Source organism: Phaethon lepturus, unplaced genomic scaffold (genome assembly GCF_000687285.1).
Source record: "Phaethon lepturus isolate BGI_N335 unplaced genomic scaffold, ASM68728v1 scaffold30539, whole genome shotgun sequence".
Taxonomy (NCBI): domain Eukaryota; kingdom Metazoa; phylum Chordata; class Aves; order Phaethontiformes; family Phaethontidae; genus Phaethon; species Phaethon lepturus.
This window is the reverse complement of record NW_010563405.1, coordinates 3,019-23,307: the sequence shown is the minus strand read 5'-3', so window position 1 is coordinate 23,307 and position 20,289 is coordinate 3,019. Positions and strand designations below refer to the sequence as shown.

General features: G+C 51.7%; 1 protein-coding gene across 1 annotated transcript; it reads left to right on the top strand.

Moving 5' to 3' along the window:
- Nucleotides 1-1,790: 1,790 nt before the first annotated feature.
- Nucleotides 1,791-19,895, top strand: COL6A2 (collagen, type VI, alpha 2; the record flags this gene model as incomplete). The annotated part of the gene is made up of 18 exons (XM_010294568.1): nt 1,791-1,844; nt 2,242-2,304; nt 2,554-2,616; nt 3,538-3,627; nt 4,503-4,565; nt 4,971-5,033; nt 5,170-5,232; nt 5,784-5,846; nt 6,263-6,313; nt 6,700-6,735; nt 7,110-7,172; nt 7,406-7,468; nt 7,759-7,794; nt 8,053-8,098; nt 8,642-8,794; nt 9,045-9,497; nt 9,808-9,846; nt 18,305-19,895. Coding segments are annotated over 18 exons (2,070 nt in total), but the record flags the coding sequence as incomplete, so codon positions are not given.
- Between the last annotated feature and the right edge of the window lie 394 nt (nt 19,896-20,289).

The following is a 20,289-nucleotide window of genomic DNA, read 5'->3' as shown; positions in this document are numbered from 1 at the left end:
CCCCTCACTACAAGAAGGACCTTGAGGTGCTCAAGCATGTCCAGAGAGGGGCAACAAAGCTGATGAGGGGTCTGGAGCACAAGTCTGATGAGGAGGGCTGAGGGAACTGGGGTTGTTCAGTCTGGAGAAGAGGAGACTGAGGGGAGACCTTATCGCTCTCTACAACTACCTGAAAGGGGTTGTGGTGAGGTGGGTGTTGGTCTCTTCTCCCAAGTAACCAGCAATAGAACGAGAGGAAATGGCGCCAGGAGAGGTTTAGATTGGATATTAGGAAAAAATTCTTTCCTGAAGGAGTGGTCAAGCATTGGTACAGGCTGCCCAGGGAGGGGGTGAAGCCACCATCTCTGGAAGTGTTCAAAAAATATGTGGATGTGGCACTTCGGGACATGGTTTTGTGGGCATGGTGGTGTTGGGTTGACGGTTGGACTTGATGATATTGAAGGTCCTTTCCAGCCTTAATGATTCTGTGATTCTGTAATATGTGAGCTAGCTGGAGATTAAGTAATCCAGGTAACAGAAGTGCTACCCCTTCATCAGCAAGCTCTCTGCAGGAACTAGATGTGTGACCTGCACTGTGCTCCTGCTGCAGGAGGTGATACAGCTGGATCATCTGGGTGTAGATATCTCATCTCAAGTGTTAGTGTCCCCTACAGCGGGTGTAAACAGAAAGTTTTGCAGAAATTTGGTTTTCAAGGCAGTTGATCACAGAATCTGAAATTTCATCTCTAAGCTACTGCCTGTTCTTAATATTAAAGCCCTAAAGCCTGGTTCAAGTACCTTGTAACAAAGTCCCTGAAATCCTGTCTCCTCTATGGTGACTGTAGAGGGCCATGATGTCCCTTAGATCCACATGCCATGCAGATGTACCACAGCAGGATAGCCTAATTTGAGATGATTTCATCTACCTTTTGGTTCCAACTATCCTTAGCATGTACTTTCACCCATCCCATCTTAAATGGAGTTTTTCTGCCTACATTCAATAACAATTGCCAATCTTGAGTTCTCCAAACTGGGGATCTGTTTACTTCCCAATGTAGAGATTCCCACTGACAGAGCCATTGTGTGGCTCCAGCCCATACAGTGTAGGAATCTACATACATAATTTTCGCTTTCTGGTATCTTTGGCGGTGATTCTTTAAGCGGCCTAAATCACCCATTCACGACACTTTGTCCGCTGTCCAGCACACGTTGGTTTTGCTCTGCATTTTCTCGTACACCCAGGCAAGTACATCTGTGAGATAATACCAATTCTTCTTCCCACTTCCAAAATGCCTGCTGAAGCTCTAAAACACAAAAAACCTTCAGTCACCACCGCTCTCTAGCCAGGGCAAGCTGTCTAGGCACGGCCAGCAAAGCCATTTCGGGGCAGAGAGCAAGGCGGTCACTGTTCCCGTGGCGTCCATCAGGCAGCGTGGTTCCTGTGAACCTGAGCTGCTCTGACGTGAGATGCGCAACAGAGGACCAGCACAACCGTGGGCACGAGTGGCCACCAAATCCAGCTCAAGGGATGTGTCCGTCACCCAGGGCACATGTGCGGGACGAGCGTGCTTGAATTCCCACCAACACCCGTGCTGCCACTCGGGGCTTTTCGACTACTTTCTCCCCCTCCATTTGTCTCTGCACACTACACTCCTGTTTAAGGAGCACACTTGCTATTTATTCTCTAATTGACCACAGGTATGGTCAGCAGATATTGTTGAAAATTAGTAACTGTTAACAAGAAAAGCTGTATTTTCCCTTCAGACACGTACAGCTTCTCTGTTGTCTTCTTTTGAATGCTCTCTCTCTAGGGCAAGCTGGGGAGAATTGGACCACCGGGCTGCAAGGGAGACCCCGGTGACAAGGTAGGAAGGCTTTACTCTTTCACTCAGCATGTCAGACATATTGCCCCAACTTCAGCTGCTGAATGGGTTGCACGTGCAGAGAGGTATGGCCAACAAGATGTTACTGGCCCATTTTCCAACCAGTTGCATGATCTGACCCCAGGCCTGGGATCCCCAGAATGGGGAGCATGACCTGAATTTTTTGTGCCTCCTTTCCATGGGCAAGTAAGCTGGGATGCCCCAGTGTCCCTCCCCTCCATATGGAGAGAAGGAGCTGCTCCTTTCATCAACACTAGCAACAAGCCCAAACTATTTCAGTCTCTAGAGCAACTTTCTAAGCCAGTCGATTTACTCTGCAGGGAAAGTGCGTGTTGTTGCCACCGCAAAATGTGTGGTTCTTTGTCCTTTCCCTCCCTAGGGCCCTGATGGCTACCCAGGAGATGCAGGAGACCAAGGTGAAAGAGGAGATGAAGGCATAAAGGTACAAGTACTCTGAACAGCGAGCAGTGGGGACAGCTAAACACCATTGCCTGTATTTGCTCTTAAATCCTTCGTTACTCATGGAGCCCATAGGCTCTGTCTGCCTGAGGTCTGGATCCCATCACCAGGCACAGGAGCCGAGGGAAGAGCCTTGCTGTCCCTGGTTCTTGGGTCCTCATGGTGCACATCAGTGGTGCACAGCAACATGCTGAGGACACAGGCAATGACCATTGCTCTCTGGCTGTTTCAGGGAGATCCTGGCCGGCCTGGTCGCAGTGGACCCCCAGGACCCCCAGGAGAAAAAGGAAGCCCGGTAGGTTCATGCAGCATTCATATGTCTTCCAGTGTCTTACTCGGGTCTGCTCCACATGGTATGGAGCCAAAGCGGTGTCGTGGGGCAGCTGCAGCACAAAGACGACTGCTTGCCAAGGCATCCTGGTGATTCTGCAAATTAGCCCACCAGCACGGAGAAAGCGCAAGCCCCCGGGTGGTCGAGTTAGCTCTCCCACCACGCGTGTCCCCACCAGTACGGTGGGAAATGTCATGTAAGCAACGGGAGAGGGAACTGTGCAACATCCCTGCAGCTACCCAGAGCGAAACGAGGATGGTTCTGAAGCATTTGTCCAGAGCAGAGAAAAGCAGGCAAAACAGACTTAGGAGGGTTTACCTTTCTATCCGACCCTTTGCACTGCATCTTTCCTTCTCTTTCCATCTTCTGCTCAGTAGAAAGGCCCTGTTTGGCCATGGTTTGTCCTGCCACAGTCTCATGACTTCCTCAGTGTTTGTGGCAGTGCCAGTGTTTGCAGGTTGTTTTTATTCACGTGAGTAAACTTTAACGATTAATTGCTCAGAGATGTATCGCAGGCTTTACCCACTGCCTTTGACCTTATAGCCAAAGGGGTTGCTATGTTGATGGCCAGTTACTTCAGACATGGTGGAGGAGGCTGAAATAGCCCTCTGGCTATTGCACAGGTGGGGCTGGACAGATGCTGTAAGGAAGAGCTGACAAGCCTTTGCACTGGTTGACGGAGAAAAGGTGACACAGCATCACACTGCTCCAAGGCTGGAGCCTGTGCATGTAGCTTTGACATGTAGGCATGATGGGTGTGTGGAATTATAAGTTGTGTGCTGATACACACATCTGCTCAAGGGTGAACTGCTTGCCACAGGACGAGGTGTGTGTGTGCACCTTGACCTCTTTTCCGACCAGTTGTATTTCTTTTTCTTCTCCAAGGGACTTCCAGGCAACCCTGGAGCTCAAGGGCCTCCTGGAAGTAAGGGAAGCAGAGGTGAAACAGGACCTCCTGGACCCAAAGGAGAGCCTGTAAGTGTCTGAACAGATCTCTGGACAGTGGGCACACCACAGGAGCCTGATGCTGTTTCATGGATGAGCTCTGAGAAACTGTCCCATTTAGCCTGCCTGCCCTGCCTTCTGCATCCCAAAAGATGTGCGGATGCTGATCTCCTTGTCTCCACCATATTCACAGAGCAATACTGCCATAATCCTAAGCCTGATGTTAACCATTTCACCTTAGAGAAGCCACCTGGATTCTCACATAACCACAGATGCCTCTGTGGATGCCCAGGGACCCCTTGGCTGTACTCTAGCAAGTTCCCCAAACCCCTGCCTTCTTAAAGGAGCTCACCGAGTGAAGATCGGGTGGCTGTTACAGTAGAGTTCTCTGAAAAGGGCAGCGTCAAATTGTAGCCCTGTCATGACATCGGTGGTGCCACACAGACCCAAGTTAATCTGATGTGGCACTGCGAAATTTGGGGAGTGGACTGGAGGTGACAGTCCCTGGCAGAATGCAGCAACACGGTTCCACCAGCACCAAAAGGCCAGAGCCCAGCCAGCTTGAGTCCTTGCGCGAGATCTGGTGGGGGAAGCAACGCCAGATGAGCTGGAAGTAAAGCAGAGTCTTTAACCCTGGGGGAATGAACCACGAGTGTTCGTGGTCACAGCAGTGACCACCCTCCTGAAAGAACAGTCTGGCTGTGGGTTCCCAAAAGCCAAAGGCAAGATCCCCCAAGCAGTGCCAGCATGGACATCCCTGCTCCCCTGCTGCCAGGTACACGCTGGCTCAGGGGGCAAGGAGACACATCTTGGGCCCGGAGGGAGAAGGCAGGGCAGCCAGGTGACACTGCTCGGGTAGCATCCATCTTTGCATCCCGTTTATGTGACTTTCTGTGTCTGCCGAGGGTCGACGTGGAGATCCAGGGACGAAAGGCAGCAAAGGCACCCCTGGGGCCAAAGGGGAAAGGGTGAGTAAAGCAACAGCCCAGACCATTGCAAATGAGCCCAAGATGCACAGGACTGGTGTGTGTGATGCATTACTGCCCAGCCACAAAGTGTCCAACACCAGAGCTGGGAATTGCAGATCCCAGTGGGCTCTGCATGTGTGCTCTGCTCCCACTGTGCCCACTGCCTGCCCTGGTGGAGCAGGCACAGCCTCCTCTTCCAGGGCTTGATTCAGAGAGGGGATGAAAGGCAGCAAAGCTGAAGGCTAAGCAGCGTGTTCAGAGGACACGCTGCCCTGATGCTGTATTTCAAGCCAAGAAACCAGATTTGAGAATTGCATCATGCCTCCTCACACCAAGGAGCACTGCCATGCTCACAAACAGCACTGGAGACATCCCTGACCAGGAATATCTTTACCCTCCTCACAGGGAGATCCTGGTCCAGAAGGTCCTCGTGGTCTGCCCGGTGAGGTTGGAAGCAAAGGAGCAAGGGTAAGCATGGAGCAGCGGGGGGAGGAAAAGCTCTGCCCAGGGCACACACTCCGGGGCAGCTCACGTGGCTTTCCTCCTCATGGACACCTGCCTGTACCTGCCTCTGTACACTCTTGTGTCTTGCTTTGCTTTGCAGGGAGACCAAGGATTGCCAGGACCCCGAGGCCCTTCAGGTGTTGTGGGAGAGCCAGGCAAGATAGTAAGTCATCCTGGGGCACCTGTGTGACTGTGTCCTCCCTCTGCGGTGAGGGCTTGTCTTACTGACATAAGCTGGCTGCACTGTCCCTCCCAAGGGGAGCCTGCCTGACTTTTTCTCAGGGAGGCTCAAAAATTAGCCCAGAGACCCCTATCTAGTCCTTTCCAGGGCAAGGAGAAATTGCAGGACCCAGGGGTTCCTGCTTCTCCATCACTCCCATCCCAAGTGTTCCCATGACAATGTGGAAGGGACCACATCAGAGCAGGTCATGGGGTGAGGAAAGATGGAGCTCCCCGGGCAGCCATTTGTCCTGGGTCTGTGGCTAGTCCAGCACCCCACTGTGGCAACAGTGCCATGACATCTGTGTGGCTCCGTGGGATGCAGGAACCCAAGTGCTGAATCATTCGTTGTCACAGTAACCTCATCAGGGGGGAAGATGGTCTCACAGCATCATCTCAAGAGCTGGTTTCTCCAGCACGGTCCCCTGCGCGGCCAGGGAGCCACAAGGAACATCCTCACCCCCTTCTTCCACTCTCCTCAACGTTATCCTGCAGGGATCGCGTGGGGACCCTGGTGACTTGGGCCCAAGAGGAGACGCTGGACCACCAGGACCAAAGGTAAAGTACCTGAATACAACTCTGCATTTGAAAGGGTATTTTGATGTGCTTTTTTATTATCATAAAAAAAAGGCAGTTTCCACTGCAGAAACTTGTGTGTCTCAGAAAGAGAACGGCTCAAACCTGAGCCTCCCTATGAGGCAGAGATGTAGATCTTGCTCTGGCCAAGGCAGCTCTGATTGCACCCCTCACCCTGCACAGATTCAGGGGTGTCCCTGGCATGTGACATCCCCAAGACCCTGCGAAGCTTTGCTCTGCACAGCCACTCCCAAAGTTTGAGGCACAGCTGCAGAAGCCACATCTCCTGGGGGTGTCTCACCCCAAGAGAAGATGAAAACAGCGCTGACTGTCGCTGGCGTTGCCAGGTCAGAAAGGCCAGGTTTGGTTTCTGATGGGTCATTTTTTTTCTACCAAAGGGTGACAGAGGCAGACCTGGCTTTAGCTACCCTGGACCCAGAGGACCGCAGGTACGAATGCCTCATGCAGCGCAGACATACGTGCTGTGAGGAAGCCCATTTCGGTGGAGGTCGCTGTTGAAGCTGAGCAGCCTGGGAGAAGAGGGAAGGAGTAAACAAAGTGATCAGGGTCACGAAAATGTGGAGCCCACAGAGGGGGTGAGGGGGTTGAACACTGGGACTGAACCTGGCTGCAGCTCCGTCAGCCTCGTGGCAGAGGTGCTGGGGACTCCAGCCTTAGCGGTGGTGATGGGGAGGAGGCTGCACCCACCACCCCAACCATCAGCCTGACCCTTGCTGTTCAGCTTTGTGCCCCTCGCTGCAAACAGCATATCTGCGTGCACGGTGGGGTGCCAGTACTGGTCGGGTGCTGACCTCTCCCTGCTCTCCCTTCGCAGGGTGACAAGGGTGAGAAGGGGCAGCCAGGGCCCAAGGTGAGTGTGTTTGTCTCCATTGCCTGTTTTTCATACTGACCGAAATGCCGAGTAGTTGTCGCCCGAGCCTGCGGCTGCGTGGCCGAGGAGCCTGTCCTGCTGGTGGCTATTCCCTGCAGCTGCGGAGCCTGGGTGTACCTCCCAAGCCTGTCTCCTTTTGAAACCATCTGAAACATGCTTTGCAAAACTTCTTTATTCTTAGCTAATGCCTATGTAAACACCGTTTATTTGCTCTGCACTGAGCTGCTGGTGTAGAGGGTGCTCTCCTGGCCCAGGCATGCATGTGTTTTTGAAGGGCTCGTAGCAGTACTGCCTCTGCCTGAGCACATCCAGATGTGCTCCGTGCCTGATCTGTTTCTCTTTCCTTCGAGCAGGGAGGAAGAGGTGAGCTTGGACCAAAAGGAGTGCAAGGGACCAAAGGAGAGAAGGGGGAACCGGTAAGCAGAATTCCCGGGCTGCCTGCGGGGTCAGCATCCCCCTTCCACACCTCTGCTGGGGCGCTGGGGATGGCGCTGGCTTTCCCCGCATCCCCAGGCTCAGCTGTGGCAGCTGGTGACCGCACTCAGCAGGGCCGTGCCTGACAAGGGGCTCAGGAGGAGCCCTGAACACCGGCGGTTGCATGGCCAGCCTTGCCAGGGAAATATTTGACACTTCTTTGCTTCTTCCCCAGGGTGATCCTGGCCCGGGAGGTGAGCCCGGACCCCGCGGTCCAACTGGTGAAGCAGGCCCAGAGGTACAGTACCATGCCATCGTGTCTGAGCAGATGCTGCATCTCCCTCCTTTCCTTCCCACTTCTCCTTGATGCTCTAAAGCCCCCAGGAGCCCAGTGGGTCTCCCTGCAGCCGGGTTTGCTGGAGGGGACACCAGCTGCTAGACATGTCTGCTGGCTCCCGGCGACGCTTTCCTACCCTCCCTGTGGCAGACCTCTGCAAAAAGCCACGCTTTGATGGCTCTGACATCTACTTCCCCAAAAAGGGAAGTCATGGGAAAACTCTGCCTGAAATCCCTGTGCTCTTCTTACAGGGGACCCCCGGCCCACCAGGAGATCCTGGTCTGACTGTAAGTAGCGCTGCTCTGCAGCCCCCCGTGCTCCTCCTCCTGGGGCACTCGTGGGTTTGCCGTGCACAGCCTGAGAACGAAACAGAGCACCGGGTCCTGCTGCCGCCCAGCAGAGGTGGCCTGTGGCTTCCCACGGGAGCCAAGGGAAGAGGGGAGGGGGCCGGCTGGGTGGGAAGGAAAAGGGGAGCCTTTACCTTAGAGGGGATGGATGCCGCGTATGGGGAGGGAGGCATTCACCCTACACCCCTTTGCTGGCAGGACTGTGACGTGATGACCTACGTGCGAGAGACGTGCGGATGCTGTGGTGAGCAGACCATCGCCTCTCCCCAGGGCGGGGGACCGACCACTCGAGGGGTGGGGAAAGGGGGTCACCAGAGGCTGCCTCCTTCTTTAGGACCTCCCTTGAGGGAGCTCTGCCCTGTGAGCTGCCCTTTGCACTGAGCCGCCGGCACGGCGGGCTCTTCGCCACTCTGCACAGCACTGCATCCTGCAGAGGAGACACCATGGGAAGCCCTTCCCTGCTCACCCCACTCCCAGCCCACCACAGGGCGCGGTGGCACCACAGGGGCAGCCTGGCTTACCTCCCAAAATTTAGCTCTGTCAATGCAGGAGCAGTGAGCTGTAACATCCGAGTTTCGTGGTCCAGATGATATTACACAGAAAGACAGAAAGATGCATGTATAACCCTCCCTATGCTGCTGGCTACAGGCAGCACCACAAACCCTGTGGATGCTTGGTGTGATGCTAACTGTCTCTGTCTTCCTGTAGATGGTCTCTTCTGCCCTGGTGGCTCTTGTTCCCATCACCACTGACCTGTGCGTTTTCCTCCTTCTGCCCCTCTCCCCAGACTGTGAGAAGCGCTGCGGTGCCCTGGACATCATGTTTGTCATAGACAGCTCAGAGAGTATCGGCTACACCAACTTCACGCTGGAGAAAAATTTTGTTGTCAATGTGGTCAGCCGGCTGGGCTCTATTGCCAAGGACCCCAAGTCGCAGACAGGTCTGGATTGTGTGGGGACAGAGTGGGGCACGGGGAAAAGGAAAGGGTCTTGTATCCCTCCAGCTTTCACGTTTGTCTGTAGCTGCCTTGGGCTGCAATCCAGAATTTTTGCAGCAGTTTCTGCTTTTCCCTCTTCCCTTCCCAGCTTTGTGGGCCAATCAGGCAGCTCTTTGCTGATATGAAAGTTTGCAGACTTTGTCCACTTTTCACTGAGGATGCAAAGCCAGGTAACGTGACGATTCGTTGGCAGGTGCCCGTGTTGGGGTGGTGCAGTACAGTCACGAGGGGACTTTCGAAGCCATCAAGCTTGATGATGACCGCATTGATTCACTGTCAAGCTTCAAGGAAGCAGTGAAGCGCCTAGAGTGGATCGCTGGAGGCACCTGGACACCATCTGCCCTTCAGTTTGCCTACAACAAGCTCATCAAGGAAAGCAGGCGAGAGAAAGCCCAAGTGTTTGCTGTGGTGATCACAGATGGGCGCTACGACCCCCGGGATGATGACAAGAACCTAGGGGCTCTTTGCGGTAGAGATGTGGTCGTCAACACCATTGGCATTGGAGACATGTTTGATCAGCCAGAACAGAGCGAGACCCTGGTCTCCATCGCCTGCAATGAACCTCAGCGAGTCCAGAAGATGAGGCTCTTCTCAGACCTGGTGGCAGAGGAATTCATTGACAAGATGGAGGACGTGCTCTGCCCAGGTCTGTACCTGTCCTTGTGCAGTTCTTACTGAAACTGGAGTTTCCACTCCCAGGGTTGGAGGTGGGGGGCACATCTGGTGCAGTGCAATGATGACACTGTGTCCCAGCGGGCTGGCCAGTAGCTCATAAGCTGTGTCATTCATGGTGGGGGCTGTCCCTGGATAAACAGTCCTTCCTCAGACACAGGCCAGCCTTTTGGGGCAGTCTTTGGCGTCCTTGTAAGAGACCTCACCCTGCCCCACTGACTGTGCAAGCCGTGAAGGGGGATGGCAGCACATCACTCAGTTTTCCTTGTTTCTTCTCCTTCCAGATCCACAGATTGTCTGCCCTGAGCTGCCCTGTCAGACAGGTAAACATTATGAGTAGCTTCATGCCATCTGCACAAAAGTGGTAGGTCTGGGGGAGAATGCACAAGGCTCAGGAGTCCAAGGGGGTGTGCAACCCTGTTCATTCCCTTTGGATGGCAGGAGTTCGGGAAATAGTGCCACTTTACATGAGGAGACGCTCCAGGGTTTCATCTCCTACTCCTTCCCTGTCTCTCTGAGTTCTCTGCACGGTAGGTACGAGTGCACCGTGTCAGTGCACCCGCATGGCTCAGCCCTGATATTTCTCCCTGTCCCAATTCCTGGGAGCTACCAGGCTTTGACCTCCAGTTAATTTCTCACTTGGTCCATGTCTCTATCAAGTCAAAACCCCCTTGCTAAACTCTCCCACCCATGCAACCTTCAAAATGCAGAGCCCAACCTGCAGCACCGGACAGGATACTCCTTGGGAGTGACAAGGGCAGAGCAGGGGGTAGGGACCGTTTGGAAAATGACACCATAGTGGACCCAAAGCTTTGGCTTCTCTAACGCTGGCTGTGTTTAATTAACAATTAACTCAGGGTGTTGGATTAAAAGAAAAAGGCTGTAAGGATCCTCCGGTATAAAGGAGACGGCTGCTGCTCCCTGCAGGTAGCTTTACTTGATCACATTTTGCTTGTTAAGGGGCAGATCTGCAACCTAAATTCCTAAAGATCCTGTCTGAGTCTCTGTGCCTCTTTAAATACCATAGATGCACTATTTGCTGATATACACAAAGCTTATAGGGGACAAGGTTTTGCCATTTCTTGCGATTTTTATCTCTGCTCTTGCTGTGAATGTTTTTGTGAAGGTCCCCAGCTTCAACTCGGTGTTATACAGAATCTCAAATTTCAGTTTCAAAGAAGTCCCTTTGTTTCCATGCAAAGCAAAGAAAAACTGGTCTCAGGATGCTCAGAATCTGAAGATAGAACAGCTATAATTATCCCTGTCTAAAATCTCTCACTAGTATTTTGAGATTTTGCACCTGGTCATGCAGAGAGCACAATGTCCAACCGTGATGCTGAGGTATCCACAGGCTCCTCTGCAGTGTCCTCTGAGGAGCTTTGTCCTGAGGATCGATGCACGAGGAGGCGATTTCCCTGTGCCGCACTGCTGACTGCTCAGGTGTCTTCAAGAGTTTTGGTCTTTGCAGCCTCCCCGTTTCTGAGGAACACTGCAGGAGAGAGACTGACCCAAGGAGTGGCACACTCATGTTCTCCTGGGCTCGGGCCTTCAGAGCCCTCCAAAGCAATGCGAAGTTGGCGGTACTTTCCCTGTAGTGCAACTTGGGTGTTTCTGTTCCTGATGCAAGGTGAGAACAGCTTGCTGGTACCTGACAGTCCTGGGGACCAGAACAAAAACGGCTTGAGGAGGCATCTGAGGGGGTTCCCTGTTGGGCGAATTCCTCAAGACATGCCATAAGCAGGTCAGGTCAAGTGCAGGCCCTACACCTGCACCCCAGAGGACATGGAAGGTGGAGTGATGCGGCTGGGTAGGGGTGGGCATCCTGTGAAAGTGCCAGTACACCCACCTCAGCATGGGCAAAAGTTGTCCTGGTGTGCAAGGATCTGTGCTAGGCCCAGTAGATCAAGTTTTAAGTGATATCCAGGGATTCAGCGCCTTCCACCCGCCGCACTGGATGGTCCATGATGCAATCCTTCATCATTTAGAAGGATTTGCAGTGATCACACTTGCCTAGTGACAAGGGAACATGTTGGATGGGATATGACATAAGGCATATGACAGAGCCTGGGACTTCTCTGCTCAGTGCTCAGCTTCCCCTGGTTCTCTGAGAACACCTCAAGAGCTGGTGCCAATTCACATACAAACCCTTCGGATGGAGATGGTGCCCTTCACAGGGTATGTGCGTGAGCTTCGTGCACATCCGATGCGTGTGTCCAGTCGCAGACAGGCCAGACAGGTTCAGGTCAGGGAGGCAGCCACCCCCAGCCCTGTTCTTGGCCCGTGGCTATCAGAGTTGCAGTCCTGGAACTTTAAGGAGCAAATCAATTGCTCATGCCAGGTACCCCAGCCTGGGTATTGTCAGCAGAGCACAGAGGGGGACAGGGATTACATACGCCCCGGCTTCCTTCCTGCTGCCTTGCAGAGCCAGGCATGTCACCGGGTCAGGTTCACATCTGCAGCTGAAGGCGTGCTGCCTCAGTGCTTTGCTTAAGAAAATCCAGGTTTTCCTGTTCTCAGGAGAGACCCTTGTCTCTCTGTTACCGCCTGTCGATTACTGCGGTGCTAACAGGGTGCTGGAGGGCTGAACGGGTTAAATGCTCAGCAAATCTCAACTGACCACCCGCTTTGACAGAAACCGCATGATGCTCTGTGAGGCTCTTTCTAACCCATGCAAAAGGCTTTGCTTTGAGCTTTGGGATTTTATTTGAACTTAAGTTCAGTGCAGCCAGGTGGAGATGGAGACTCTCAGGGTCCTGACTAGCCCAGACACCGCACAGGAGCATTGCACACCACAGAGCAGTGGCTCTGCCAAGGTGCAGCAGGCTGGGTGCCAGGCAAGGAGTTCACATAATGCTGTCCCTTAGATGTCTTTCTGGCTGTACAGCATCATGTGTACAGTTTGCATGTAGCAGAGTTCAAAGCTACATGACAGCTGAATCCTGTATGCAGAACAAGTTGGACCCGTGGCTCTCTTCCCGAGCACCGCTCTTTCTCCATCGTGCATATGCTGGACAAGTAGCAAGGAACTGGGCAGCTAAGGTTTCATGTCATTTTCTGAGGTCTCTCCGCTGATGTGTGAGTGATTTCAGTATGAATCCCACGGTTCCTCAAACATAAATGTGGCAGAAAGATTTAAAATTTGGCTTTGGTCTTTACTTCTCTGTCCCTCATTAGCTCTGTTCTTCTCTGGTGTAGAGAACCGGCGTGTAGGAAAGCCAGGTAGCTTTCAGAGACACAACCATTGCTAGCAAGCCCTGAAAATATTCTTTTGACGCTCACTTGCAGATGACAGGAACCCTGGGAACGTAAACCCACTTATTTTCCGCCCCATGGAAGAGGGAGTCAACATAGATTTCCCCAGCACCATACATTCGATCGCCCAGTTCCTAAACTCCACGCGGGAAACCCAGGACCCCAGCATGTACACCCAGCTGGTGGCCACTTTGGCCTTTACCGCCGAAAAAGCCAAGTTTGCCACTGGAAATGAGCGGCAAGAGTGGATGGACTTGTTCATTGACACTTTCAAAATGGTGCACAGCGAGATTGTGGGGGACCCAGAAACTGTGCTAGGGCTTTGCTGACATCTCCATTAGAGATCGCATGAAGCGGGTGGAGGTAGAGGTTGAGTGGAGGTGGTAATCGTCTTTCCTTGAGTCCCTGTTTGGCAGAGGGGACAGGTACATTAGTAGCTGCTTTTAGTTTAGGAGGAACACAGGCAGTGAAACGGCTTGGTTGTGGTCAGCCAGGGATGTGACACAAGGGGCTGTCCTCTCCGGCTTGGCTGGCTGGTGGGCACGGCAGCTTTCTCCAGCGATGTCAAGAGATGCTCTTGCTTTGTGCACTGCTCTTCTGCATTTCCTCAATCTCTGAGCCAGCCCTCCCACGCTCTCACCCTGCTCCAGCAGGCTAGCGTGTCCCAGCCCTCAGCCGCGCGCCAAGGCGATGGCTGGCACGCACGTGGCTAAGGGCCAGCGCGAGACCCTTGCTTGCAGAGAGCCTAACGATGCGCTTTCCCCCACGTCTTCCTACGTATGTCTTTGCTGACCGCTTCTGAGGCTTCTTCTGCATCCTCGCGCTGTGTTACCGTGAGGGTTCTCTTCGGGTCCTGAAAACCATTTGTGTGGCAAGACTGGTAAAGCAAGGTGCATCTCCTCTCACCGCCGTGAGTGTCTCTGTACAACCATTCAATGGGCAGTTGGGGGTATTGAGGGGAAAGAGCAAACACTGTGGGAGAGGGGACAGCCCTGGCTTTCCATTGAGAGCACCAAAACCTTCTCTCAGAAGCTGTATGAGCTCCCTCTGTCTTTTTCTCTGCTTGTACATTTGTGTTTCTTCTGTCTTAATTAACACCGTGTACCTGTTCATATCCAAGAGGTAGAGGTTATGTCGGACTAGGCAGTCCAAAGCAAAAAATCCACGAGTCAAACCTCTGTGATACATTATGTGAGCTATTCAAAAGCAAGTATTTAAACTTGCAATATAACTCATTCAATCCATACCCAGTGCTAGTTTGGTTCAGAGAGACTACAGACCCACCACTTGTGCTGCGGGTATGTGCGTTTAGACAAGGGGTGATATTTCCACCAGCTCAGCTGCCCCTGGTTTTCACAAAAAGTCGGGCAGGTGACTGCCATTCCTGCCTCCAGAATAACCACTGCCCACTCAAGCTGTAAGAAGAGAAAACGGCATTTCGTGTGCAGACACAAGAGTAGAAATGCTTACTGCTGGCAAGTGAATTTTGCAGCCTCTCTGACATGGTATTAATGCAATAAAGTATACTGAGCAAATGTCATATTTAATGGGCAGAAGGGAGATGTACCGTCTTGAAAAATGCGGCTGGGCTGTGATGTTTCCAGCTGTGCAAAGTGGAGCCAGTTGCCGAGCTCAGGCACGGGAACTGGAACGAGGAACTAGCCCAGCTGGAACTTCTTGCAGTGTTTTCAATATCCGGGGCTTGCCCGTCTAGGCTAGAAGCCGTCTGGCGACAGGCACGCAGGGGAGGTGTTTGTGTTGCTCGGCACACGAGCGGGTCAGGCGCACTGCACAAAAATAGTCTTTCTCTCAAGGTTTCAGCAGTTTTTTCTCCCAGCCTATAGGACCAGGGAGCTGAGCGAACTCCGCTATTGGCGTATAACAGAGGGAAAATCGTTCAGAGAGTTTTAAATGGTGTGCTCAGAGTTTTAGGTGAAGGCAAAAGGATGAGGATCTGTCTGTATCTGAGTCCATATGCTAGCATCTGGTCATAACCCACGTATTGCAGGTGGTCTGTGCAAAGCCAAGCTCCTTACTCTGTTTTGATTTTTACCCCAAAAGCAGCATGTGACTTAGCCAGCTGGGATGCAAGTAAGAAGACTGAACTCAAGAGTAGTTAAGCTGCTCCAGCAATGACAGTAGAGGAAAACCCCCAAGAAACACCCACCTGAAGAGAGCACCTCAGGGCTGGGACGTCTTGCTGAACAAGACGATGATTTGGCAAGACTTCAGCGAAGGGGGTTTAGACCTCATCACACAGTGGCTGTTTATTTCATTTCCTTTGGAAATATTTCCTAGCAAAGCAACAGGGGAAAAGAAGTTTTTTACTTCTTGAGAACCTTCAGCTCATTATGGGGTGGGGTGGGGAGGGGGGAAGAAGAGAGAAAATGTCTGTTTGCCTGAGCAGTATTTGCGTTGGCCCTTGTTAGACAGAGGCAAGCGGGTGTAGTGCTGTTTTGCTAACATAATGCTGGCTAATCCCTCTGATAAAACCAGATAGATTTCATCACAGCAGCGGTTCCTTCAGTGAAGCTCTTGGGCAAAGGAAGGACACAGATCAGAGGTTGGGGAAAGGACAGTCCACACCTCCCGAAAGACACGGGAGGGGTTTGTGAAAGGGCTGGGAGGTCAGTCCCCATCTCGCTGTCGCTTTCATCTCCACTGTCAACATGGTGCAACAGCAGAGGAAATGCAAGTTACCCCGGTTTTAGAGGCAGCAGGAACATGATGTGAATGGGTGGGGTTGCTCTGCAGATGCACGTAACTAGGTGGGTTGCTAACGGCAGGAAAATCGATGGTATTTCTGCTTTTTGTGCTATCTCTGTTAGATGTCCTCAGCTGCGTCCTAGCATGTGGTGTGCAGCACGGTGAGCTGCAGGCGTTCGTGCCTTGCTGTAAGCCACTTGAGAAGGACTGGTGCTCCAATTAAAAGCATGACGTGAAGATTTTAGTTGGCCTAATTCGTGGTGGTGCCTCCGAGAGCTTATCCCTAGTTAAGGATGAGAATCCTGTTCCTTGCTGCAGGAAAGAGCGCTCGGGTCCTCAGCCTCCCAGAAATGGGAACAAGCTGCAACCGAAGCATGACACCGAACAGGATAAACCCAAGGTTCTGCTGCACTGCCTCGCACTCATTACGTTCCTATGGGATAACTCGTATGTAAAGGCATCTTATCGCACAGCTCGAAGGCAGCGCTCTCCTGCTGTGAGGGCTGAGCAGCAAGCGGAGCGTCCTGCAGGAGAGGCTGCCTGGAGAGCCAGATGTCTGTTACGGTCTTGCTGGAGCTCCATGGAGTGATGCTGCTCTCAGCCATGGTCTGCTTAACTATGAGCTCTTAAGGCTTGCTTCGGGTCATGCGGGAGGTGGGTGGATCTTGCTTGTCATCTCAAGAAACATGACTACATGTAGACAAGTATGGGAGCAGACAGACTGTTAACACTTCTCCAACACGATATGCAGCCCTCACTCCCAACTCGCTCGCTTCCACCTGCTTTTGCAGACCCTCACGTAGATTTTGGTCTGTGTGGTTGGCATGCCTGCCTTCCTTTCCCCCTCCACAACTGCACAGAGCAGGTGAGGACCAGGAGTGCAGGCGCTGCCAAGGCAAAATATCCTTGTGGCAGCAGCACCGGTGTACCAGGAACTGCAGCGTCAATGTACTTTTAGACAACATTTCTCAAGGAAGGTTGGGCAGAGGTGAGTACGTACCTTTATTGCTTTAAAGGAGTGGAGTATCGCAGTTGAATTTCAAAATGCAGTATTCAAAAAGCTCGTGGAAGAAAAAGCATCGGTTGGAGTTCGGTTTCTACTGCAGTCGGAACTGGCATTGCAGAAGCCTGTTGTTCGCAGTAAGACAGTGTACAGTAAGCACCGTTCAAGGCATGCCATCGTAGATATGTTTTACTGCGTGGGCTAAGGAGAAATGCCAGTCTACAAGGTCAGGGAACATGATACAGAAACAACCACAGACTTTTGCAATGTCCAACGAGTTAGGCTAAACCACAAGTACCAGCAGAAGTTCCTGCATCAGGTTTGACTGTTTTGTCATGGATGGAAGTGGTGCCCAGTAGTCAGCAAGCTCAACGATATGCACCATCAGAGCTTCTGCTACACCATCTTGTACTGCTGGACACTGTCTCTACAGTCTCAAGAGTGCATATATCTATTTTGCTTAGAATATAACTTCGCTGTTGCCCACTGTTGACTACACACATAGTACTAATGTAGGAAACAACGATCCATTTGTTGCTCAGCTCATGGAAGGAATCACACCGGTTCAGCACCCCACCATGCTGAATCCAGTTGTAACAGCGTTCAGCACTGAAAAAGCAGTGGATTCTCAATTTGGATTTGCTCATAGTATGGAAGTTCAACCTAATGTGATACTCCTATCCCAAGAGTTACCCCTCACTGCTGGAAATGTATGCTCAAGCTGGGGCTGCTCCAGAATCTTCTATTCCTTGCTGGTCATGCAACAGAACACGACATCAGCTCCAGGACTTCACCCTCTTGAAATTCAGTCTTAGAGCCACAGAATTGCTTGACAGTGATATGGCCACTCAGGGGGTGGCCAGCCACAGCATGTACATCACAAATCAATATTGCTGTGCAGTCCTACTCCTGACTAGTGCTGTCAGCAGAGAAGGAAACTCAAAAGAGAAGAAGAAGAAATTCAGCAGTGTAGTAAGGGAAGAGTTTCTCCAAGAAGCGGTGCATGCAGAGGAACGCAAAATGCAATACACATAACTACTGCAAAAAAGCAAAATAATGGTCCCTAACTAACAGTTGTCTCCAAAGATTGCTATTTTCTTCCCCCTTTTTTTCCGAGTTCATTCACTGTGTATATTCATACACCCACATGTCCACTGTGTAGACAGGTGCTGTTCTGAGTCACTGAAGAACAATGTCCTACTGTGTTTCACTCAAATATCAGTCTATTATATATTACAAAAGCTGCTTTACTATGTACAGGTGCATCAACAAGGATAGTCTTGTTTTCCAACCGTATGACCCAACCTTTATAAGCTCTTCAGGAATTAGTGATTCTTGATTAAAATAATCTGGGTGAAAGGTATGAAAGCAGCTTTCATCCTACGAATCTGTGTGTGATGGGTAACTCTGAAAGTAAACCACTCTCTAGAAGTAACCAAGAGGTTTGCAGACACTGCCTGCCATTAATCTCTGGATATTCCTGTTACAGATAAGAGCTGGGCACTGCTGTAAGGAGGTGGATGTAGTTCTGGGACTGAAAGGCACAGACCTGCCTAATCTCTTGGATGCCTGTGGAGGTCTGTCATAGGCCCCAGAATTAACATTCATTAAGACCTAGCACACAGGAGCACAGGGAATCAGAAGCAAAGCTCCAACATTACCGGCTGCAAAGACAGGCTTTGGCAGCAGAGCGGGGCTGGTGCTTCTTTGGACAAAGATGCACAGAGGTGACTCCAGCCCGAACTGCCCGAGGCAAGCCCCAACCTTATTCTGTAGGCTTTCTTAGGCTCCCAACCCTTGTCTTCTTCTTTCTCCTGCAGAGCTTGCAGTGGCCCAGTGCACACAGCGCCCCGTTGATGTCGTCTTCTTGCTCGACGGCTCTGAAAGGATCGGTGAGCAGAATTTCTACAGGGCCCACCACTTTGTGGAGGAGGTGGCCCGGCAGCTTACGCTGGCCAGGAGCAACAGTGACAACATGAATGCCCGGATTGCACTGCTGCAGTACGGCAGTGAGAGGGACCAGAATGTGGTCTTCCCTCTGACCTACAACCTGACAGAAATCTCCAATGCCCTGGCACAGATCAAGTACCTGGACTCATCCTCCAACATCGGGTCAGCCATCATACACGCCATCAACAACATCGTGCTCAGCCCAGGAGATGGGCAGCGACTCGCCCGGCGCAATGCTGAGCTCTCCTTCGTCTTCATCACTGATGGCATCACAGGAAGCAAGAACCTCGAGGAGGCCATCAACTCCATGAAGAAGCAAGATGTCATGCCCACAGTACTGGCTCTCGGGAGTGATGTTGACATTTACGTCCTGCTGCAGATTGGCCTTGGGGACCGGGCAGCCATCTTCCGGGAGAAGGACTATGACAGCCTCTCCCAGCCCAGCTTCTTCGACAGGTTCATTAGGTGGATATGTTAAATGAAGGGAGTGCACATATCCTCCTCTCACCAGTATACACACTCCCGATATTACCTGTTTCATTTTCTTCCCTCTGTATGGTTGCTAGCAACTCTGAGCTGGCCCAGAACAGCTGCCCTCTGGGTGCTCCTTTCTAGCCAAAATCCAGAGCTCTTTTTTGATTTTCATGATGAAAAGTCATGTATCTTACATTTATGGTGCTAATTAAAACCAAGATCAAAGCAGGATACAGAGCCATACAACGTACTTCTGTAAAGCTTTACACACACTAAGCCATGCCTTGCGTACGTACTGTAATCCTAGGAGGGCTTGTCAGAGAAGCAAGAAACCTTTCCAGTGTAAGCAGGACAAACAATCATCTCCAGTTTTCAAAAACTCTCAGTATCCCTCAACGTCCTGTGAGGAGCTTTACGGTTGTGACATCCCCTGTTCTTCAGCAAACCATTGTCCAGATTATGTCATCTTTTTTGTTCTCTCAGTACTTCTGTCCTGAGAGAACCAAGTGATTTTATGACACATCACACGCTGCTTGAAATGGTCAGCAGCTTGCTTTCCTATTGCATGGCCCTTGGTGATTTGCTCCTCTTCCCCGAGAGCAATGGGATGGTGAGAGGTTTTGCTGCCTTCTAGAGTTCTCTGCAGATGCTCCTTTTGGGGCTCTATCTATCCTAAATTTCACAGATCATGTTTAAGATCTTCATTTTCCTGTGGGCTATATCTCCCTTGCTTCCTTCTGCCATTCTGACCTTCATCAGAACCTGTTCATTTACCAATGAACACCCAAAATCCTGGCTGAGAGGGGCAGCATGGCTCCCAGCACCTCACAAAATACTGTGCAGCCACCAGAGCTGCCTCCCTGCCATCCCAATGTGCTCAAAGCAACCGTGGTGCCTTCTTCCCACTGGTATCAGCTGAGCAATGCCCAGATTTGAACTTGAATTCTGCTGTCTGCAAAAATAAACAAATAAACTCTTTTCTCCCTATCCTGAAAAGGCCTCTTTATTCTGTAGTTTCTCTCTTTTTTAAAAATTATTTTTAATGAGCAGCTGATTCTCCTGGTGCTCAGCTGGTAAGTCCAGATAAGTTTGTATTCTGCCTCTCCTCACAAACACTGGAGCACAAGGCTGGGGGTCCCTGCAGCACAGTGGTCACAGGGCACTGCTGAGCTCTCAGCTGGACCTGAAGGACCACAGGATGCTGATGGGCCCCTTCCATCCCTCTCCGCTGTCTCCAGTGGTGCCCTTGCAGACCTGTTTTCTGGCCCCTGGCCCTGCACCCCCCAGTGCCCATCAAACTGTGGTCTTTTGGCAGGACAGAGACCATATCTTCATTCCTTACCTGCTTCATGTTCCTCATCTGTTCATGGGTGAGGGAGAG